Below are 25,201 nucleotides of genomic sequence, written 5' to 3' on the forward strand. Positions count from 1 at the left end.
CAAACAGCACAAAGAAAGTGGTTGGAGGCAAAAACATGTTGTTTTTTAAATTACATTCATTCAGTTGCTTTTTGACCTTGATGACAGTTGATGTAGAAACCTGCAAGTGTACATACTTGACAATAGGGAAAAAGCCCTATTAAGTGAATTTCGGAGGAATGATAATTCACTATGTGGCAGCAATGCTTATTATATCCAAAAAATTTCATAAGATGCATACGCCTTCTGGTTATGTCAAATAATAAGAATCTAAGGAAGCTTGATTAGTGACACATGAATATGTTTTTAACAAACATGAGAATCCAAAGCTGGTTGTTGATCATCGTCAGTTAGACCGTCAGCGAGAGTGCACCGCTAGTTCCTGTTACTAATAAGGCGAGTACACCATTCACTTGTTAAATATTTTTACGAGCTTCAAACAGGAGCAACTGCAGTACTGGATAGCAATTGTGATCATTGTGTACAGATGTGAGCTCAGCTGGCGACCCTTTGCTCACAGCTTCAGACTGCATTGGCTTCTGTCACACAGCTTGAGGCTGCTGCCAAGGGACGTTGCTGTAGGCGATCGGACACGGGGATGCGAGGGACATCGAACACGTCCCACGTGTCTTCTGATCGGTCCACTGCTGTGACCTCCCTGGGTACTGCCTGCACTGAGGTTGACCCCTCACCCGTGATCGAGAGGGAGATCATTCCAAAGTCTGGCAGGCAGCGAAAAACTTTCCAAGGGCCCGATTGTAGGGCCTCCTCAGTTCGTTTGACGAACAGGTTTCGGGCATTATCTGTGGCTGACGATGGTTCTGAGCCGGATGCAGTCGTCCACACTGTTCCAGAGGAAGCTTCTTGGCCCGCAAGGTCTGGGCATTCACAGAGGGTGGGTTTGCTGGTAGTTGGTAGCTCCAACATTAGGCACGTAATGGAGCCCCTTAGGAACATGGCTGCCAAGGAGGGGTAGGAAGCCAGAGTGCACTCCGTGTGCATTCCGGGGGGAGTCATTCCGGATGTGGAAAAGGTGCTTCCAGATGCTGTGAAGAGTACAAGGTGCAGCCAACTGCAGGTGGTGGCTCATGTCGGTACCAATGATGTGTGTCGCTTTGGATCGGAGCAGATTCTGTCTGATTTCGGGTGGCTTATGGAAATGGTAAAGGCTGCCAGTCTTGCTTCCGAGATTAAGGCAGAGCTCACCATCTGCAGCATCGTCGATAGAACCGACTGTGGTCCTTTGATGCAGAGCTGAGTGGATGGTCTGAATCGGAGGCTCAGGCAGTTCTGTGACCGTGTAGGCTGCAGATTCCTTGACTTGCGCCATCGAGTGGTGGGTTTCCGGGTTCTGCTTAATAGGTCAGGAGTCCACTACACACAGGAGGCTGCTACACGGGTAGTGGGGTCTGTGTGGAAGGGACTGGGCGGTTGTTTAGGTTAGTAGAGGGTCTCTGGGAACCACAGTCCGTCTAAAAGTAGGGAGCTAAAACAGAGTAAGATAGTTGTAGAAACGATTGGTATTGTAGTTGTAAATTGTCGTAGCTGTGTTGGGAAAGAACCAGAGCTCCAAGTCCTAATATAAATCACTGAAGCTAAATAGTTGTAGGTACAGGGAGCTGGCTAAAGCCGGAAATAAGTTGAGCCGAAATTTTTTCAAATGATCTAACAGTGTTCAGAAAGGATAGATTAAATACAGTTGGTGGTGGAGTATTTATTGCTGTCAGAGGTAGTTTGGCTTGTAGCAAAATTGAGATGATAGTTCATGTGAAATAGTATGGGTAGATGTTATACCTGACAATCGGAGTAAACTATTAATTGGATCATTTTACTGACCTCCCGATTCAGAAGATATAATTGCTGAACAGTTCAAAGAAAACTTGAGTCTCATTTCAAATAGGTACCTCACTCACAAAATTATAGTTGGTGGTGACTTCAATCTACCATGGATATGCTGGAAAAATTATATGTTTAAAGGCGGCTGCAGGCATAAAGCATCTCCGAAATTGTACTGAATGCTTTCTCAGAAAATTATTTTGAACAATTAGTTCATGAGCCCACTCGAAGCGTAAATGGTTGCGAAAGCATACTTAACTTTTTAGCAACAAATAGTCTTGGACAAATAGTGAGTGTTGTGATGAATACAGGGATTAGCGATTACAAGGCAGTTGCTGCTAGGCTGAATACCGCAACACCTACAACCATAAAAAAGAAACGCAAGGTATATCTATTTAAAAAATCTGATAAAAATGCTCTTATCGCCTTTTCACTCCTCCTGATCTGATCATGTAAGTGTAGAAAAGTTGTGGAATGTTTTCAGAGAGACAGTATCAACAGCAATTGAGAGATATATACCACATAAATTAATAAGTGATGGTACTGATCCTCCATGGTACACAAAACGGGTCAGATCGTTGTTGCAGAAGCAACAAAAAAAGCATGCCAAATTTAAAAGAACACAAAATCCCCAAGATTGGCAAAGTTTTACAGAAGTTCCAAATATAGCATGTACTTCAATGTGAAATGCTTTTAATAATTTCCACAATGAAATTCTGTCTCAAAATCTGGCAGAAAACCCAGAGAGATTCTGGTCATACATAAAGCATGTCAGAGGGAAGACACAACAACACCTTCACTGCGCGATAACAACGGTGAAGTCACTGATGACAGTGCCACTAAAGCAAAGTTATTAAACACGGTTTTCCAAAACTCCTTCACCAAAGAAGACAAAGTAAATATTCCTGAATTTCAATCAAGAACAACTGCCAAAATGAGAAACATAAAAGTAGATATCCTCAGTGTAATAAATCAGCTTAAATCGCTTGATAAAGGCAAGGCCTCTGGTCCAGATTGAATACCAGTCAGGTTCCTCTCAGAGTATGCTGATAAAATAGCTCCATATTTAGCAATTATATGCAACCACCTGTTCACAGAAATATCCGTACCTAATGACTGGAAAATTGCTCAAGTCACACCTGTACCCAAAAAGGGAAGTAGGAGTAATCCACTGAATTACAGCCCTATATCACTAACGTCGATTTGCAGTAGGGTTTTAGAACATATACTGTATTTGAACATTATGAAGCACCTCAAAGAAAACGATTTATTGACATATAGTCAGCACGGATTCAGAAAATACCGTTCTTGTGAAACACAACTAGCTCTTTATACTCATGAAGTAATACGTGCTATCGACAAGGGATGTCAAATTGATTCCGTATTTTTAGATTTCCAGAAGGCTTTCGACACCATTCCTCACAAGCATCTTATAACCAAACTTCGTGCCTATGGAGTATCGCCTCAGTTGTGCGACTGGATTCGGGATTTCCTGTCAGAAAGGTGGAAATTGACCCTGAATAAAGAAAAGTGTGAAGTTATTCACATGAGTACTAAAAGAAATCAGCTAAATTTCGATTACGCAATAAGTCACACAAATCTGAGGGCTTTAAATTCAACTAAATACTTAGGGATTACAATTACAAATAACCTAAATTGGAATAATCACATAGATAATATTGTGGGTAGAGCAAACCAAAGACTGCAATTCATTGACAGAACATTAGAAGGTGCAACAGGTCTACCAAAGAGACTTCTTACACTACACTTGTCCACCCTATTCTGGAGTATTGCTGTGCAGTGTGGCATCTGCATTAGGTGGGACTGACAGATGACATCGTAAAAGTACCAAGAAGGGCAGCTCATTTTGTATTATCGCGAAATAGAGAAGATAGTGTGAGAGACATGATACGTGAATTGGAGTGGCAATCAGTAAAACGAAGGCATTTTTTGTTGCAACAGGATCTTATCATGAAATTTTAATCACCAGTTTTCTCCTCTGATTGCGAAAACATTCTGTTGGCACCCACCTACATAGTGAGAAATGATCGTCATGATAAAATAAGAGAAATCAGGGCTCACACAGAAAAATTTAAGTGCTCGTTTTTCCCACGTGCCGTTCGAGAGTGGTGGTGGTTCATTGAACACTCTGCCAGGCACTTTATTGTGAATAGCAGAGTAATCACTTAGATGTAGATGTAGATGTCAGCAGTGTTCTGTAACCATTTGCACCGGACATGCTTCTTTGACAGCTGTTCAACAAGATTTTGTGTCAGTACACACACACACACACACACACACACACACACACACACACACACACACACACACACACACACACACACACCACCACCATCACCACTGCCACCAAAGAAATTCTTTGTGAGCTGTGTGCCAATTTGGAGAGGGGAGGGGTGGGGAGATGGCTGCTGAGGCAAAACATTTGCTAGAAGGATGCCCAAGTGCCACCTGCTACACCTCCATTGCGAGCGGAGTCTACTGGCTGGGCTGTATTAGATCACCAGCTGCTTGTGTGGTTTGCATTTACAAATAAAAATTGAGTGTTTTATGATAGTTTTCCATAATGTAACATTGTTCCTGTCAGATGGCGATCACCTGAATGCACTCATGCCCGTCAGAATGCCCTACCTCAGGGGCAACCACGGTGTGCAAAACTTCACGTGAGCACAATGTGCTGCCTGCATGTGGGCTGACGCTCAGCCTGTCTTGGCACTACTTGGTATGCTCAGTCCTCCTCAGTGTAGCACAATCTTTCATTTAGCTGTGCAAAGTGACACTTCCTTCCTGCATTTGGTGTGGCTTATTTTGCTCAGGATGACTTTCTTGACTTTGGCACAATCATGTTGTAAGCACTGCTTATCCTTTGCTATTTGTTCATGGTATGAACCATGGACCTTGCCGTTGGTGGGGAGGCTTGCGTGCCTCAGCGATACAGATAGCCGTACCGTAGGTGCAACCACAACGGAGGGGTATCTGTTGAGAGGCCAGACAAACGTGTGGTTCCTGAAGAGGGGCAGCAGCCTTTTCAGTAGTTGCAAGGGCAACAGTCTGGATGATTGACTGATCTGGCCTTGTAACAACAACCAAAACGGCATTGCCGTGCCGGTACTGCGAACGGCTGAAAGCAAGGGGAAACTACAGCCGTAATTTTTCCCGAGGGCATGCAGCTTTACTGTATGATTACATGATGATGGCGTCCTCTTGGGTAAAATATTCCGGAGGTAAAATAGTCCCCCATTCGGGTCTCCGGGCGGGGACTACTCAAGAGGATGTCGTTATCAGGAGAAAGAAAACTGGCGTTCTACGGATCGGAGCGTGGAATGTCAGATCCCTTAATCGGGCAGGTAGGTTAGAAAATTTAAAAAGGGAAATGGATAGGTTGAAGTTAGATATAGTGGGAATTAGTGAAGTTCGGTGGCAGGAGGAACAAGACTTCTGGTCAGGTGACTACAGGGTTATAAACACAAAATCAAATAGGGGTAATGCAGGAGTAGGTTTAATAATGAATAGGAAAATAGGAATGCGGGTAAGCTACTACAAACAGCATAGTGAACGCATTATTGTGGCCAAGATAGATACGAAGCCCACGCCTACTACAGTAGTACAAGTTTATATGCCAACTAGCTCTGCAGATGACGAAGAAATTGAAGAAATGTATGATGAAATAAAAGAAATTATTCAGATTGTGAAGGGAGACGAAAATTTAATAGTCATGGGTGACTGGAATTCGAGTGTAGGAAAAGGGAGAGAAGGAAACATAGTAGGTGAATATGGATTGGGGGACAGAAATGAAAGAGGAAGCCGCCTGGTCGAATTTTGCACAGAGCACAACATAATCATAACTAACACTTGGTTTAAGAATCATGAAAGAAGGTTGTATACATGGAAGAACCCTGGAGATACTAAAAGGTATCAGATAGATTATATAATGGTAAGACAGAGATTTAGGAACCAGGTTTTAAATTGTAAGACATTTCCAGGGGCAGAAGTGGACTCTGACCACAATCTATTGGTTATGACCTGTAGATTAAAACTGAAGAAACTGCAAAAAGGTGGGAATTTAAGGAGATGGGACCTGGATAAACTAAAAGAACCAGAGGTTGTACAGAGATTCAGGGAGAGCATAAGGGAGCAATTGACAGGAATGGGGGAAATAAATACAGTAGAAGAAGAATGGGTAGCTTTGAGGGATGAAGTAGTGAAGGCAGCAGAGGATCAAGTAGGTAAAAAGACTAGTAGAAATCCTTGGGTAACTGAAGAAATATTGAATTTAATTGATGAAAGGAGAAAATATAAAAATGCAGTAAGTGAAACAGGCAAAAAGGAATACAAACGTCTCAAAAATGAGATCGACAGGAAGTGCAAAATGGCTAAGCAGGGATGGCTAGAGGACAAATGTAAGGATGTAGAGGCCTATCTCACTAGGGGTAAGATAGATACTGCCTACAGGAAAATTAAAGAGGCCTTTGGAGAGAAGAGAACGACTTGTATGAATATCAAGAGCTCAGATGGAAACCCAGTTCTAAGCAAAGAAGGGAAAGCAGAAAGATGGAAGGAGTATATAGAGGGTCTATACAAGGGCGATGTACTTGAGGACAATATTATGGAAATGGAAGAGGATGTAGATGAAGATGAAATGGGAGATATGATACTGCGTGAAGAGTTTGACAGAGCACTGAAAGACCTGAGTCGAAACAAGGCCCCCGGAGTAGACAATATTCCATTGGAACTACTGATGGCCGTGGGAGAGCCAGTCCTGACAAAACTCTACCATCTGGTGAGGAAGATGTATGAGACAGGCGAAATACCCTCAGACTTCAAGAAGAATATAATAATTCCAATCCCAAAGAAAGCAGGTGTTGACAGATGTGAAAATTACCGAACTATCAGCTTAATAAGTCACAGCTGCAAAATACTAACACGAATTCTTTACAGACGAATGGAAAAACTAGTAGAAGCCAACCTCGGGGAAGATCAGTTTGGATTCCGTAGAAACACTGGAACACGTGAGGCAATACTGACCTTACGACTTATCTTAGAAGAAAGATTAAGAAAAGGCAAACCTACGTTTCTAGCATTTGTAGACTTAGAGAAAGCTTTTGACAATGTTGACTGGAATACTCTCTTTCTAATTCTAAAGGTGGCAGGGGTAAAATACAGGGAGCGAAAGGCTATTTACAATTTGTACAGAAACCAGATGGCAGTTATAAGAGTCGAGGGACATGAAAGGAAAGCAGTGGTTGGGAAGGGAGTAAGACAGGGTTGTAGCCTCTCCCCGATGTTGTTCAATCTGTATATTGAGCAAGCAGTAAAGGAAACAAAAGAAAAATTCGGAGTAGGTATTAAAATTCATGGAGAAGAAATAAAAACTTTGAGGTTTGCCGATGACATTGTAATTCTGTCAGAGACAGCAAAGGACTTGGAAGAGCAGTTGAATGGAATGGACAGTGTCTTGAAAGGAGGATATAAGATGAACATCAACAAAAGCAAAACAAGGATAATGGAATGTAGTCTAATTAAACCGGGTGATGCTGAGGGAATTAGATTAGGAAATGAGGCACTTAAAGTAGTAAAGGAGTTTTGCTATTTGGGGAGCAAAATAACTGATGATGGTCGAAGTAGAGAGGATATAAAATGTAGGCTGGCAATGGCAAGGAAAGCGTTTCTGAAGAAGAGAAATTTGTTAACATCCAGTATTGATTTAAGTGTCAGGAAGTCATTTCTGAAAGTATTTGTATGGAGTGTAGCCATGTATGGAAGTGAAACATGGACGATAAATAGTTTGGACAAGAAGAGAATAGAAGCTTTCGAAATGTGGTGCTACAGAAGAATGCTGAAGATTAGATGGGTAGATCACATAACTAATGAGGAAGTATTGAATAAGATTGGGGAGAAGAGAAGTTTGTGGCGCAACTTGACCAGAAGAAGGGATCGGTTGGTAGGACATGTTCTGAGGCATCAAGGGATCACCAATTTAGTATTGGAGGGCAGCGTGGGGGGTAAAAATCGTAGAGGGAGACCAAGAGATGAATACACTAAGCAGATTCAGAAGGATGTAGGTTGCAGTAGGTACTGGGAGATGAAAAAGCTTGCACAGGATAGAGTAGCATGGAGAGCTGCATCAAACCAGTCTCAGGACTGAAGACCACAACAACAACAACATGAAGGAAGTTTACGTGTCCAGTGTCTGTTTGTGCAAAAAGAGGCAGTCAAGTGATCTGCCATTGCAGTCCATTAAAAATGAATGGGAACCACATAGAAGGTTGAGAACTCTCAATATCTTATATGCAGTTGCATGGTCGACGGGTACCACAAATTTGGTATGAAACAGCATTACAACACCCTGCAGAAAGAACTTAAAGATTTAGTAAGTGATGAAAGAGCTAAAAATTATAACAATTGACAGATGATTTGTATGGGATTCAGTGTCCTCTACATCAAGAAGCAATCTGTGTTAAATATGCAGGTATGAAACATATAATGGAACTGGTAGTGTGAATAGTAGATTTTCTGAAGTCGCACACACTGTTACATTGTCAGTTGCAACAGTTTATGATGGAATTGGACAAAGAGTACAGAGACATATTACTGCATAGTATGTTGGTTAAGTCAACGGACATGCCTTGAATGAGTTGTTGAATTTCTGAAGGAAAAAGGAAAGCAAGAATAAAAATTTGAAGATCCAGAATGGCTTGCAGACATTTCTTTTTTAACCGAGTTAATTGCAGAATGTCTTCAGTAAGACGCTGAAAGGTAAGAAGCAACATACTTTTGATTTAATTGTGAATGTGGATGTATTTAAAAAGAAAATCACATTTTGGAAGGAACAACTTCTGACAAGGATGACCATTCATTTCACTGAGCTCACTGGCATTAAAGAATTTTGACAATTGTGTTGTTGAAAGAATTGCAGGAATAGGTTTCTCAATGTTTGAGGACAATGCCAACCTTACATCTGTTTTTGAGCTGTTTCCAAGACTGCTTGCCATTTCAGTTGAAAGTGCCCATGTGCATCTGCAGATGGAACTGGTCACTCCACCATGTAATTTCCATTTAAAAGACAAATTCTTTTATGTTAAAACTGTTCTGGAGCTCTACGTTGTTTTCCTCGTGAAGTTTTTCCATATTTCCATAATGAGGTTGCAAATGTGATATCATTGTTTCAATCAAGATATGTATGTGAAAGGTTTTTTTCTATTATGAAACTAAGTATGTCTTGATTACATGTCTGTATGCCAACAGGTTGTCCAAATATAAATTTTATCATGTCCTCATTGTGCCAAAAATAATTAAATAATACCAAAAATTGTTTTCTTTGTGATATATGTTGTTGAGAAATATGAAACAAAGCTGCATTTTGCATGCGGTGCTTTTGAATTCTATCCACCCCTCTCCCCCCCTTCCCATTGAGGCAACATGATGTGGTAGAGGGGAAAGTGTGCAGAAGAGAGACTGGCACGCGTGCACAAGCACCACATGCTAGCATAGTTCTTGTTGGTCCCTGTTCTACCTGTTTCGAAAGGTATTGTGAATTTCTAATATGCTGTATGATATTTCTTATCCGGTAAATTGGAATAAGTGCTGAATGATGGAAGCAACTACAATTTGTGTGATTGTATTATCTTTCTCTGAGAACAGTCCAGAAAGATACTTCACAACAGGTTTATCAGGCAGCTTACTAATATTAATCCAAACTGTTTGTTCTGATTGTTGTGCAATAATTTATACGTGTTTTTGGGACTGACTTGCTACTTGATTTTATTTTATTTATTTACAAGAGTGTCAAGACTTTCACATCACTTGCTTACATAAATGTAGCCCATATTCTGTCACATTATCATTGATTTTGAAATAATGAATGTTTGATGAAATAGCAACAAACAAACAAACTTGCAGTTTCACTGATGAAGAAAAGAACCTTCATACACTTTCTATTCAGAGTACCAAATTCAAAAAGAGATGCCAAGAACTGTTAATGAGAGATAGTTGTGAATATGTTTTATATGAAATACCGGTCATAATGGTTCTGAGTGTTCTTGTGATTATTAAGTGCCGTAAGGAATTCATGTAAATAGTAGTAACAGTAGCAGTTCTTTGCCATTCTGCTGTAACTTTTTGTTGGTACTTAAACAAGCTATACTTGTCCTTTGGGTATCATAACATGTATCACACATTCTTGGCAACAGTACCAGAGATATACTGGTTCATTCTTGCGTGTTCATGCAGCACGTGGGAGGTACTTGTTTCATATACCATCTCTGCAGACAGTGGAAACTTCAACAATCCCAGCCTTCTTATGCTGAGCAGGTTGTGAAGCATGGCGATCTTCAAATACTGTCAGGTAGACTAGGGACGCCAACACTGAACCAGTCATGGGGCCAACCCAGTACACCTGTGTGCAAGACAAGTTGTATCAATGGCAATCATTGTTATGAAATGCAACTTCAATTGCAATAAAGGAGAATTGCACTAGCTTGCCATCAGTGATGAAACACACTTCTGAAATGTATGTACATAGGAGCAAAATATGACTAAAGCATGTTGAAACTTCATAAGATTTTGCGTGCCTGATTTTACTAGCTACAGCAGTCAAAATAAGCATAGGACAGGTCGGTTTAAGCATACATGGCTATCAGGGTCCTCTGATTTGGTATTTCATCTATGGTACTTTGGGTGAATTCAAAATACTATGTTCAACAGTTACTGATGGCTGTGTTTTACATAATGAAAAGCAAGGACATGATAGACAAATACATCTCAGATAAGAATATCAGACAAATAAATTATATCCCCATCAATAGAAATAGGAAGTAGTGATGAGTAAATTGTCATTCAGCATGCTAACAAAAATGCCAAAGGTCATCCATCATATGCAAGAATGTAGAAACAATTTTAACAGCCGCTCCTCTGAGAAATTTTAGTTTATTTTGCTTCATCTTTTTTTATATAAATGAGTAATGTATTATTCTAATAGACACACCACATCTTCTTCAGTGTGTACTGAAATGAAAAAGCATTTAACTGCCGCTCTTCTGAATAATTTTATATCGAACAATGGGAAACTCCACATACAAGTATCAATAATGTAGGAAAAGACAGATATATACTTACCATAAAGAAGACACATAAGTTGTAGACAAGCACAGTTAGAAGACATTTACACAAAGTGTTTGGCGACAGCCTTCATCAGTAAAAGAGAAACAGAGAGAGACAAACAGTTCATACACACAAGCAAGTATATCTCGCCCACACATGACCACCAACTCTGGCAGCTCAGGCTCGAATGCAACTATCACATAGGATGGCAGCAGCAATTTGGTAGGGCCACGGAAGAGGAATAGATATTAGTGTGTGCATGGTGGGACAGAGGATTGGTTAGGGAGACAGAGGAATGCTGTCTGGTGGACTGTGCAGGGACTAGAATGCAAACAGGTGCAGCAGCAGGAGCTGCTGGAGCAGGGAGATGGGGACTCAAGGCCAAGACACGCTTCCTTAATTCCATCACAACCTCAACATTTTCTCTCCCATCCGCTGCACCAGGTCCTCCTGAACCCAGCATACCACGTTCCTAGACGTTCACGTCCTCCTCTCTGATGACTTCATCTGCACCTCTGTCAACATTAAACCCACCAACCACTAACAGTACCTGCATTTCATCATCTGTCATCCCTTTTACAACAAAAAAATCTCTCTCCTACATCCTGGTTACATGGGGATGGCATATCTGAAGTGACAAGGACTCCCTTGCTCAGTATGCTGAGGGTCTTCATAGACAAACACTATCCCCTAGATCTAATCAGCAAACAGATCTCCCATGCCATATCCCCTGACCCCCCCCCCCCAATCCTCCCACCACTCTCAACAAATTCCCACAAAGGGGTGCCTACTTCATCACCCAGTAACCACCCCAGACTGGAACAACTGAACCACATCCTTCACCAGGGGTTTGATTACCTATCATCATGCCCTTAAATGTGGGACATCCTACCTGAAATCCTTCCCTCCCCTCCTAAAGTGGTGTTCCATAACCCGCTCAAACTTCACATCATCCTAGTTCCTCCATATGTCACTCCCAAATCCAACCCCTTGCCGCAAGGATTGTATCCCTGTGGAAGTTGCCACCCAGCACTTCCTATTCCAGTCCTGTCACAGGTCCATCTTACACCATCAGGGACCGAGCCATGTGTGAAAGCAACCATGTCATTTACCAGCTCTGCTGCAACCTTTCCACAGCTTATTATATTGGTATGACTACTAACCAGCTGTGCACCAGCATGAACGGCCACCACCAAACTGTGACCAAGAGCAAGGTACACCGTCCTGTGGCACAACATGCAGCTGTGTGTAACACACTTGAATTCAATGGTGCTTCACTACTCCTCCACCACCAGCTTTTCTGAGCTGCACTGATGGGAGTTATCCTTACAGCACATTCAATCCTCCCATAATTATACCAGCCTCAACCTACAGTTACATACTCTCTCCATACCCTCCACCCAACAGTTTCCACAGCCTATGTCCCATCATCTCCTCCCTATTCTTGTTTCCCAGTCTCTTTGCTTGCTGTCCTCCACTAAAGCATCTGCCCGTCTTTCCCCACTCCTCTGCTTTTCGTTTCACCCCCTCCCCCTGCACCCCGCACCTGCCTGCCCCACTGCATCCTGACACTGCACCAGTTGGCATTATTGGCCTTGCATTTTCTGTCCCCGCATTTGTTCCTTTGTCCCCCCCCCCCCCCCCACCTATATACTACTGTCCCTTTCCCTTCCCCGCCCCTTCCAGAGTGCTGCTGCCATCCTATGTAATACACCTGGGCCGCTGAAACATTGCACTTGTCGTTTGCGTATGAAGTTGGCAGCGTAACAGTGTAACAAGTGAAGAACAAGAGGTACTAGGCGTTCAGCGTGGGGTGCCAGCCAATCACAGCAAAGCGAGCACTGCTGTTACTCACGTGCTGTGACGTCAAAGTTCCCGCGTTGCCAGCTTTGTTTAGTGAATGTGTAAACAACATGAATTGTATGGAAAATGCCACCGAAAAGACTTCATTCACCTAGTGACAATCCTTTGCGTCGAGGGGTGCCGCTAAACAGCCAGGCGCTGGAGTTACTATGCAGAACTCATGAGTTTTACGAGCAGGAGAAAAACTACATAAGCATTCATGGACTGCTGATAAAGTGGTGAAACGTACATCAAAAACTCTTTGAATTAGTGCAAGAACCGTAGTAAGTAAGGGAGTATTACTACAAAACTTGTAAGATACTGAAGTGAGCCGTAATGATTCCGAGCTGTCTGGATCAAATAATACATTTATAACGACCCTGGGAAAGAAGAAAAAGCAGCCTAGTCCTATCACCGATTTAGATTGATTCCAGACTGATGCAATTTGCAGGCATGTTTATGCTTACTACAGGAGAAAAGAGTATCCAACTGTAGCTAAGTTATTAGTCTCTTTAAAAGAAAGTGAACTCTTCAGGGGTGGTGAAACATCACTAAAAATTGTGCTAAAAAAATGGGTTTCCGTTACAAAACACTAGGCGGACACAAAGTACTGTTAGAAAGGGCACATATTGTTACCGCTCCAAGCATTTTCTTGCACAAAATTGTGGGCAGAGACATTCATTCCATAATTTGGCTAGACGAAACGTGGGTTAATGCCGAGGAAGCTGTCAGTAAATGCTGGATGGATAGCACACCCAGCAGTAGCGGCCATCAGCCGACGGGAAGAGGAGCTAGATTAATTGTGGTCCATGCAGGCTCCTCCAGTGGTTTTGTCCCCTACGCACTTTTAGTTTTTAGATCAGAAAAGACTGGTGATTATCATGAAGATATGGATCCCACACTATTTGTTGAGTGGTTCAGGAACCTTTTAAAACAATTTCCTGTCCCTACAACAATTGTAATGGACAATGCTCCATATCATTCGGTGATACTGAACAAAGCTCCTATCACAAATGATCGGAAAGAAGTTATGGTGCAGTGGTTACAGGCTCGAAATATTGCAGTGGATATGAGTATGACAAAGGTTCTATTATATTCTCTTGTTAAAGAAAATAAGCCTACGACACCTACATATGTAGTAGACGAAATTGCCAAGGAGCAGGGTCATAGTGTAATAAGGCTGCTACCATATCACTGCCATTTCAGCCCTATTGAGTTAGTATGGAGTGATGTGAAAATGTACATAAGGAACAACAAGAAGTCCTTTACAATAACAGAGGTGGAAAAGCTGTTGCGTGAAGCTCTTGTGTCTGTGGATGCAGCCTCATGGAGGAAAAAAGTTGAGCACATTGAGAAGCTTATACAAGCAGCACAGACAATAGAAGGCATTATCAGTGGCCATGAACAATTAATGATTTGTCTTGCTGATGACGACAATGAAGATGGTTTTGGTGGTGAATCGGGCAACAGTGACGATGGCAAGCTGGATGGAATTGCGTCATAATCACTGTAAATTGGTGAGTGAAAAATTACTAATATTGGTTATTTATTGCAATCTCAGTTATTATATATTTTGTAATCTATGTACAGTATTGATTTTAAAGTACCAGTCATCAGATGCTTGTTTTCTGTATTTCTTTGCTCCATTATTGAAAGGGTGTGCATTGTTATGCTTTTACGTGCATTATTATACGGTTGTTTACTTCCTGTCATTGTAGTATAACTATAAACGAGTGTTTATATACTCTGTAATTGCTCAATTGCTTGCATTTACAAGACAGGATGGAAAACTGTATCATCTGCTGTTGCAACATCACTATTACAGTATAGCCAACCTAATTTGACAAAAAGTGAACTGTCAAGTGCAATGTTTCGCCGGCACGGGTATAGTTCCATTCGGGTCTGAGTTGCCGAAGTTGGCAGTCATCTGTGCATAAGGTGTGCTTGCTCGTGTGTATGAACAGTGTGTGTCTCCCTGTTGCTCTTTTACTGATGAAGGCTGTGCCCAAATGCTTTGTTAAGTGCCTTTTAATTTTGCCTGTCTGCAACTTATTGTGTTTTCTTTTTTTGTATCATTTGTTTATGAAGATTTTCTACAAATTAAATTGTGTTGTTTGAGTTCTGTAGTAAAGTCATAAACATGTTACATCATTTGAAGTTAAATGTTTCACCAAACCAGAAGACAAACACTTTTGCAATGAAAAAGTTAATATTTCATTCATTCAGTAATCTCATAAAACTAACAGCTGTGTCACTAATTTACTGCCAGATGATAAACCGAAGCAGTTGCAATGCCAAAATGTTATTTAGTTCATGAAATTGGAGATGCAACTCCAGTAGTCGGTGGAATTAAACAGAATGTTAAAATATTGTGACTGAAGGTGACATGTTACTAGTAATAATATCACGAACCTGTGACCCTCATATTTTAACTGTATCTGTGTTGAGTACAGTAAACGGTTGTCAAAGGAGGGTGAAGAATGCAGCATTGCAAATAAGTGGTCGACATTGATGACAAAAAGAAGTGAGACTGAAGCCCAATGTTGTTGCCCAGTTAACTTCATTCAAATTACATTGAAATAAAGAGACTGCTAAGCCCCTCATTCAACAGTCAGATCAACAACAAGTGTGAGACATGCCTTCACTCTATGCAGAGAAGTCTGTAGTTTAACCCATGACACTGTTGCAGAGTTGGTAGTGTGGAGCTTTGTGTCACCTTACTGCAGGGCAAATAGCTGCTATGTCAATTGCCTCTCTGGCCAAAATTCCATTCTGCTGTCTAAGAGAAGGGCTACTGCAAAAGCAAGCACTAAAGATCTCACCAATATGAACATGTAACTTATAAAATAAGAATCACAAAATAGTAGTAGCAAAACTGTTATTCATTGAGCTTCAGAAAAACAGGTGAGTGTCTTGTGCTATGATGAACTGTACCTTGCTGTGGCCCTCTGTTAGCCATATTTGCCCCTAGTGAATGTGTATGTGCATGTGGTGGCGGAGGGGGGGGGGGGGGGGGATTATTACTTGTGAGAATGAACTGTTGTGAATGTGGAATTTTGTAATTTTGCTGTTTGTCCATTGGCTTCAGTTCCTCAGATCAGGAATACTGCAAATGGCAATGGTAGGGCAATAGTATTGTACTCCTGCTGCAAAAAAAAAAATTATGAACTAGTCTTTCCCATTTTAAAGATTGTGATGCTCCTATTTATTTAACAAAAGCCATAACTGAGCAGTCTGACTAAATTTAATTAAATCAAACCAAATGGTCAGCCCAAGGTCATGATTCACTACCTTTAAGTGTCTTTCATTTATTCATCATGTCCTACAACTCACCAAGAAGGGAGAACATTCAGGGTATGCATTGTGTCTTGGTACCCACTAATAAAAAATAAGTGAATCACAGAAACTTAATCTGTATAGTGTATTAACACTAAACTGTCACAATACCACTTACTGTTATTCATGCTTATGTCAGCAAATTTAACAAAATAAATTAGAAAGAAAGCTGCTATTTTCTTAAGAAATTGCTACCTCCTCAGTTATACTAATTACCTGCTTTTTATCTCTTATTGGAAGCTTAATATTTCCTGGATTGCACTGGTATTTTACAAAGAATATAGATACCCATATTTGCAAAGAGAGTCCTGTTTACTGAACATTACTACTTATCATGCAGGGTTTTGCTGATTGTCATGTAGCTAGCAGAACTTTTCAATCCTTGAATTTAGATATTCAGATAATTGGTAAAAAGAGTTTCTAATGGGGTACATTGTTAATTTTCTTTTGAACTGCTAGAGAATTGCAGGTTTGTTAGATGGGATCTTGTTTCATACCTTTGCAGCAGACTACATAGTTCCATATAAGGGATTAAAAAGTCCACATGAAAATTTTTGCTGTGTCTATGTTTAGATCATAGTTCACCTGAAACTGAATTTTACTGTAAGGAACAGAAACCATTTAGGAATAGATATGTTGATGTGGGTATAAGAATTCCAAGAGTCTTAAAAAGGCTTCTTCAAGATGTACAGTTTTTTTCTGTACAAACACTTTTATTTCCTTATTCTGAATCTGTGCTCAGACTTAATCTGAGTGTTACAGTACCTATTAACATGGCGACTGGAAATCACCAAAGTTAATGGAGAAAAAGTTTGCTATGTTCAGGGGAATGAAAATAAAGATCTCCAGACATTTACTTCTGCAGAGTTCAAAAAAATCAAAGTACAATACAGGCTGTGGGAGTGCCAAAGACATATGTACATCATACTGATTCAGTCGCAAACCTGAGTAGGTTAATTTTTGTGAGTATCCTGTCAGATGATTTGATGATGCAGAAAAAATATTTGACAATATAAAGTGGTGCAAGATATTCAAAATCCTCAAAAACATAAGTATGCACTTGAGGGAAAGACAGGTAATACACAGTAGGACAGGAAAAGAAAAAGATGTGAGGCAGAGTTGCAGACTTTTTCCACTACTTTTCAAGCAATATCTTGAAAAAGTAATAATGGAAGTAAAATGAAGTTTCAGAAGAGGATTTAAAACTGAGGGTGAAAGGATAGCAATGACAGGATTTTCTGTTGAGAATGTTATCCTATTTGATAAAGAGGAAGATTCACAGGATCTATTGAATGGGGTTAACACTACTGAGCACACAATATGAACTGAGAATAAACCAGGAAAGACAAAAGTATTGGAGAATACCACAAATGAGATTAGCAACAACCTTAACATCAAAACTGGAGACTACAAAGTAGATGAAGAGAACAAATTCAGCTAACTTGAAAAAAATAATGCATCAAGGCTGAAGCAAGTAGGACGTCAAGCATAGGCCTTAATCTGAGAAAACTATTAGTAGGAGCTTATGTATAGAGCACAAGACTGAAGAGAAATGAATCATGGACTGTGGAGTAACTGGAAAATAAGGAAGCATTTAAGATATATATAAAGATTTATAAGGATGCTAAAAATTCATTTTAACAGAATCTTCCATCGGTTCTTGGTAGAACAACATTATTATTATGCTGAAAATTTACTGGATTAATAAGATAAAAAATTAGGAAGTTCTCTGTAGAATCGCTTTTGACCAAAAAGCCTTTTCCTGAATAAGACAGAACACACACACACACACACACACACACACACACACACACACACACACACACACACACACACACCATTCATGCAAGCAACTCACCCACACATGACCACTGTCTCTGGCTGCCGAGGCCAGACTGCGAGCAGCTGCACATGATAGGAGAAGCAATCTGGCTGGTGGAGGTGAGGAGAGTGCTGAGGTGAGGAAGAGGAGGAAAAGCAGGGTAAGAGTGGGGGATGGCAAATTGTTGCTTGTGGGATTATACAGGGACATGGTAGGTAAGAGGCTAGGGCAGTTAGGTGCAGTTGAGAGGTTAGACGGGGGGGGGGGGGAGGGGGGGGGAAGCAAAAATGTAGAGAGGTAAAGGACTGTGGACTGAGGGTGCATTCGTGGAATAACAGAAGCCTTTGTAGTGCTGGAGTGGTGACAGGGAAGGGGATAGATAGGTGAAAAACAGTGGCAAATGAAGACAGGCCTGGCAGCATACAGGAACGTAGGGTATATTGAAGAGAGAGTTCCCACATGTGCAGTTCAGTAAAGCTGCTATTGACAGGAAGGATCCAGATGGCACAGGGTGTGAAGCAGTAATTGAAATGAAGAATGCTGTGTTGAACAGTCGCAACTGGGTGGTCCAGTTGTTTCTTGGCGTCTGTTTGTCTGTGGCCATTCATGTGGATAGGCAGTTCGTTGGTTGTCATGCCCATGTAGAATGCAGTGCAGTGATTGCAGCTTAGCATGTAGATCACTGGACTGGTTTCACAGGTAGCCCTGCCTTTGATGGGATGCGTGATGCTTGTGACCAGAGTAGTTGGAGTTGCGATGATGTATGGGACAGGTCTTGGATCTCTGTCTATTAAAGGGATATGTGCCATGAGACAAGGGGTTGGGAACAGGAATTGTGTAGTAGCTCCTCGCAGTCTGACCTCGGTAGCCAGAGACAGTTGTCATGGAGGGGGGGGGGGGGGGGGGGGTAGAGAGAGAGAGAGAGAGAGAGAGAGCGAGAGAGAGAGAGAGAGAGTGTGTGTGTGTGTGTGTGTGTGTGTGTGTGTGTGTCTGCGCGTGTGTGCGTGTGCGCGCGCGCCGCAGAAGGCTTTTGGCCAAAAATTTACTTGTTTAGCAGTCTTTTTGTTGTGCCTGTCTGCAATTCAACATCTTCACTGTATGATGAGTAGAAATATATCCTATTCATAATATTATCATTATTTCATCCTGAATTTTCCATTGTTTAACTAGAAGAATAAGTAGGATGATAGCACGTGTATTAAAACACCAGTAAATAACTTCCACGGCACTAAAGAGAATCATAGAAGGCAAAAATGATAAGGCACGACTAAAATTAGAACGTATACACAAGTAATTATGGACATTAGGTATAAAGATTACTCTGAGATGATGGGTTTGGTACAGGAGAAGAAATCACCCTTCCCATTGCTCTCACTCTAATGGTGGGCAGTTCTGGTACTACAGTGCTACAGTCAACTGGATTTGCCAATAATGTTTCAACTGTATATCAGTTTTGAATTTAAGTGTACTGTTTTCAGATAATTTATATAAAAACACTGATTTCGAAACAAATGTGCCTGTTTATTTTTGAAATAATACATGAAATATAACTCACCCAATGTCCATCCCAGATGTTGTGCCAGATGGCAGGACCAAAACTGCGGGCTGGGTTCATGCTGCCCCCAGTGTAATGGCCCTGCAAAGTTTGCAGCCAGCAGATGCATCATGGAAATACTTAGAGAAGCACTCAAAAGAACCAATAAGGACTGTAGCTACTATAATACTGTAAAGCTTGTGTAGAGAAGAGACAGAAATGCTTCCTGGGCTTACACAGAACGTAGTTAATAAGGTTGCACAATTATCAAGACAGTGGAGTCATGTACAAAAGGAGCAAGATACAAATTTCTAATCAGCTTTCGTGATTTACATTCTTCCAAGAATGCCATTTTCTCTGCCATTGTTTTCGAGTAAAGCAGATTTCAAATGTTCATTGACATCACTGTAAATGTGACATTAAACTCTAATATTCATTTTTTCTCTTATGTGATTGTGCATATTGTGCTAAGTGAAGTGGAAATATTAAGTGTAAGGCATTCTCCCCATCACATTGTGTCAAACACTGATCATGAATGTAACAGAAATATTTGTTCATGGAGTTTACTGAGAAATAATTGTTCTCAAACTTCTTCTCACCTTTTAACATTGAAGCACAGTCAAAACAAAGTTTATTTGCAATTACACATACAGTATGGATATAAGTGGGGAGTTAATAACTTCTTGGAGACTGAATACAAATTCTGTATATTAAATCTGAACCATTTTCAGTTAAAGAAATAAAAATTTATATGATAGTTGGCCAACAACAGTTCACCAAAAGCTTTAAAGAACTCAGAATAAATTTTAACGGTCATCAAGAAATACATGGGTCTGGGGAGAGGGTATAATGAGTGCTACTGTGTAGAAACTCCTTCTATCTATGAAGTGTACATTATGTTGCCAAATATTTTCAAACAATTGCTCTGTGTAATGTCTGATTATGCATTAGTGAATAAGTAAGTATTACTACAATGCGTCAGCACAGTAGGCATACCATGAAGAAAAAAATCACAGCACCAAAAAATAATTAATGTAGAATAATGAAATATCAGGAATACATTTGTCTATGTAACATATTTAAGTGATTAACATTACAAGATGACAGGTTAATGTAAGTGTGAGATAAGCCATTGCAAATGTGAAATACCTGTACATTAATAACTGGTGTAACTGCCAGAATGTATTGTGCAAGCAAGCAACTGTGAATACATTGTGTTGTACATGTGCCAAATGTCAGTTTGTAGGATGGAGTTCCATGCCTATTGCACTTAGTCACTACAGGAGTGGTTAATGCTGTGTGTGGATGATGCCGGAGCTGTCATCCAATGATGTCCTATAAGTACTCAATTGGAAACAAATTTGGTGATTGAGCAGGCTAAGGAACATGTCGACACACTGTAGAGCATGTTGGGTGACAACAGCAGTATGTGGGGAGCTTAATCCTGTTGGAAAATACCCCTGGAGTGCTGTTCACGAATGGCAGCACAACAGGTCAAATCACCAATTCTGCAATATCACAGAAGGAACATCCAGCTTTTTGTAGCCCTATGACATGTCCTCATTTAAACTAAATGAGGTGTTGATACTGGTGGCTTTGTCATTCTTAACTAACATCAACTCACCACGTCCAATCTCAAAGATAACTAATACTCATGACTATTACATTGTGTATTTAAAGGAAACTTGATTTGCATCTTAACAGTGGTACCACTAGCGCCACTCTTATGCGACTGGTATGAAACTAGAATAAACATCATCACTCAGATGTAGAAGCAGGCCTGCCAGCTTTCAATTATGTTGCTCAATCCTTGGTGGTGTAATTTTTTTATCTCAATGTATTTTCATTGGTTAAGTGTTGATGGAGAATGGGGCATGACAGTAGGAGCCTTCAAGTTAAGCCCTCTGTTAGAGAGATTGCACAGGAGATATGTGTGCCAAACCATACCTAATGGGATACAGTCACAGACTAGTGGCAGGTAGCCCATGTGATATCAATGAGTTGATGCTGTATTAAGGCCTAGTCCTCTAAGGTAAGGTTGAGAGCTCCATGATTTTGGTAAGCATTTGACAACAACTTCAGGACCACAGGCTGCATTTAAGATGTGTTTGAGTGTAAATAATTTTATACTTTGTGTGTCTTCATATCAAACAGATGAACAAGACCTACTCACCTTCTCCCGCTCCCTGCAATAGAAGCACTTCTTTGCCACCAATCCCTCCAACCAAAACCACCCTAATTCCAACATTAAACCCTGCCTCTTCCAGTTCATAAGACCATCCAATCGTGATCCTCCTGCCTCCCCCCGTTCCACCTAACCAACCGCTGGTCACCTTCCAGGAATTCCTTACCTCCAACTTAGCCTCACCATCCTTCCCCAGGTCCCTTCCTGAGAACACTAACCTTTTAGTGGAAGAAAGAACAGCCATACACAACCTCAAAACAAACCCTGACGTAATCATCTTACCTGCAGAAAAAGGTTCTACAGCTGTTGATATGAATCACAGTGACTACCTGGCAGATGGTCTCTGCTAGTTATCTGGTGGAGGAGTCAGACAATTGGCAGAGGCCTTCTGCCAGGTAATCATCGTGATTCATAACAACAGTGGTGGAACCTTTGTCTGCAGGTAGGATGATTAGGTCAGGATTTATTTTGAAATTGTGTAATTCCAACACTGAACTCTGCCTCCTCCAGTTCATATGACCATCCAACCGTGATCCTCCCCTCCTCCCATCTAACCACCATATATATAAACAAATCTGCTGCTCAGCCATGGGCACCAACATGGCATGTTCCTATGCTAACCTTTCAAGGCCATCTAGAGGATACCTTCCTCCTTCCTGACCTCCCTAAACACCAAACCCATAGTCTGGTTCTGTTTCATGGATGATATCTTCATGATCTGGTCCCAGGGCCAAGACACCCTATCTCATTCCATCACAACCTCAACACCTTCTCCCCCATCTGCTTCACATGGTCCTCGATTACCGAGCATGCCACCTTCCTAGATGATGACCTCCTCCTCTCTGATGGCTCCATCCACACTTCTGTCTACATTATACTGACCAACCACCAACAGTACGCAAATTTTGATAGCTATCATCCCTTGCACACAAAAAAATCCCTCCCATATAATTTGGCCACCTGGGGCAGTATGTCTGCAGTGACAGAAACTTCCTTTTCAGTTTACTGAGGGTCTTACCATGACCTTCACAGATAGCCACAACCCCCAAACCTAGTCTGCAAACATTTCTTCCATGCCATTTCCCCTCACACCCCCAGTCCTCCCACTACCTCCAAGAACCAATCACAAAGGAGTGCCCCTTCACCACCCAGTACCACCACAGACTGGAACAACTGAACCACATCCTTCACCAGACTTTGATCACCTATTGTTGTGCCCTGAAATGAGGGACTTTCTACCGAAGATCCTTCCCACCCCTCCTAAAGTGGTGTTCCATCACCCACCCAACCTCCACAACTTCCTAGTCCATTCCTATGCCATTACCAATCCAAACCCCTTGCCTCAAGTATAATATCCCTGTGGAAGACCCAGGTGCAAAACCCGCTAGATCCACCCATCCAGCACTTCCCATTTCAGTCCTGTCACAGGTTCATCCTACCCCATCAGGGCCTGGGCCACCTGTGAAAGCAGCCATGCCATTTACCAGCTCAGCTCCAATCATTGCACACCTTTTTGTACTGGTATGACTACCGACCTAACTGGGGCCAAGAACAAAGTAGACCACCCTGTGGCACAACATGCAACTGAACATAACACACTTGATTCCAATGGCTGCTTCGCTACCTGAGCCATCTGGATCTTTACTTCCACCACCACGTTTTCTGAACTGCACAGATGGGAGTTACCCTTACGATAAATTATCCACTCCCTTAATTATCCCGGCATCAGCCTACAGTAATGTATTGTCCCCACACCCTCCACCCAGCAGTTTCCACCCCATCTATCCATCATCTTGTTGCCATTCTCATGTCCCACCCAGTTTATTTGCAGTTCTTGGCCAATGCATCAACATGCTTTCCTTACTTCTCTCCTTTTTTGCTCTTTTTTTCCCCACCTCCTTGCCCCACGACCTCCTGACACTGCACCTGTTGATAGTGTAGTCCCTGGACACTCCACCAGACAGTGTTCATCCCTCTCCCCACCCTTACACTACTATCCTTTCCTGTTCCTCGTCCCATCCAGATTGCTTGCATCCCATGTGATTGTTGCGTTTCAGCCCTAGATGCTGGTGTTGGCAGTCGTGTGTGTGTGTGTGTGTGTGTGTGTGTGTGTGTGTGTGTGTGTGTGTGTGTCTTACTGACAAAGACTGTAGCCGAAAGCTTTATGTGAGTATCTTTTAATTGTGCATGTCTGCAACTTGACTTGTCTTCTTTACGGTAAGTAGCAATCTGTTGTTTCCTACATTGCTGATATTCCTACCTGAAGTTTCAATTGTTAGATTAACAAGAAAGTTGGTTCAGTCACTATAGACTATGTATGAGTTTCATAGGTCCTGAAAAGAAATTGAAAATAAATACTTTTTCTTCTTTTTTCACTGTTTGTCCAGATAATGTCAGGGTCTGTTCATGATGGGCAATCAGTGTCACACTAGCTGGTAAATATTTCAATTTCTATTCTGTTACAAATAATTTTATTACCCCAAACAATGTTACCCTTTCTGGCAGATTAAAACTATGTTCTCATTCTGGGCTTTCAAGAGCAATGGTCTTACCTACTGAAACAATCCTACTCACAGCTGTGAAGTCAGGTAATAAGTTGTGCCTGTGGAGCTTGGTTGGTAAGAGCATTGTCCACAAAATGCAAGGCTCCAGGTTGAAATTGCTGCCTAGCATACAGTTTTAATCTGCCAAAAAATTCAAAATACAACACACTGCAGAATGAAAAATTCATTCTAGAAATGACCCCTAGGCTGTGGATAAACCATGATATCATTTCCAGCCAAGTTTCCAGTAGAGCTTCTGTGTCTATAAATATACTCCACAACCTGCTATTCAGGGTGTGGCAGACAGGAGGGACTTAGTACTATATTAGTGTTTTCTTTCGTTTTCCACTCACATATTGAGTGAAGGGAGAATGATTGTCTGTATACCCAAGTATAGCTATAATCTTTCATATCTTATTCTAATGACTCTTACTCAAGATACACGATAGTGACAACATAATTTTCATGCAGTCTTCCTTGGATACTGATTTTCTAAAGTTATTCAAGAGGGTTTAGTAGAAACAACATTGCATTTCTTTCTCAGTGAAGAGTGAAGTTCGCAAAGTAGAAGAGAGGTATTGTTAGAATTGAAGCAGTGAGACTGAATCATGAGTCATTCCTGGATAACTTAGCCATTGCCTATGAAAGGTAAGGGTCCAAATTCAAAGCCCATTTTGGCACACAGTTTTCATCTCAAAGGATATTTCAGAAGATTGCACATCTTACTGTAGAGTGAAAGATTATTTCTGAAAATAGTTATATAAATCGAGGAAATTTGTGTTCTACCTGAATGTGAATCATGTAAAGTTTCTTCTGTATGTTTTTGTATTTTAAGTGTTTGTGTTCTGTTTTTCTGGGGAGGGAACCAGCGAGGCATTTGTGTAGAAAAGTTTAGAAACCCATTATAAATAACACTCAGGGTAGTCAGTGTGCCAAACCATTGGTAGTAGGGGAAGACAGATAGTAAGAAACTGTGCCATCTCCCAAATTGATCTGCATCTGTAGAG

At 41.2% G+C, this 25,201-nt stretch overlaps 1 protein-coding gene across 1 annotated transcript in view; it reads right to left on the minus strand.

The window, feature by feature from the left end:
* Window positions 1-9,782: 9,782 nt before the first annotated feature.
* Window positions 9,783-25,201, minus strand: part of LOC126484980 (uncharacterized) — a 58,451-nt gene continuing 43,032 nt past the window's right edge. The window contains exons 5-6 of the mRNA XM_050108585.1: window positions 19,488-19,568; window positions 9,783-10,228 (exon numbers count right to left, since the gene is read on the minus strand). Coding sequence (XP_049964542.1) covers window positions 10,082-10,228; window positions 19,488-19,568 — 228 coding nt within the window. The 3' untranslated portion in view covers window positions 9,783-10,081. The remainder of the gene's footprint in view (window positions 10,229-19,487; window positions 19,569-25,201) is intronic.

This window comes from Schistocerca serialis, chromosome 6, assembly GCF_023864345.2.
Source record: "Schistocerca serialis cubense isolate TAMUIC-IGC-003099 chromosome 6, iqSchSeri2.2, whole genome shotgun sequence".
NCBI classification, from domain to species: domain Eukaryota; kingdom Metazoa; phylum Arthropoda; class Insecta; order Orthoptera; family Acrididae; genus Schistocerca; species Schistocerca serialis.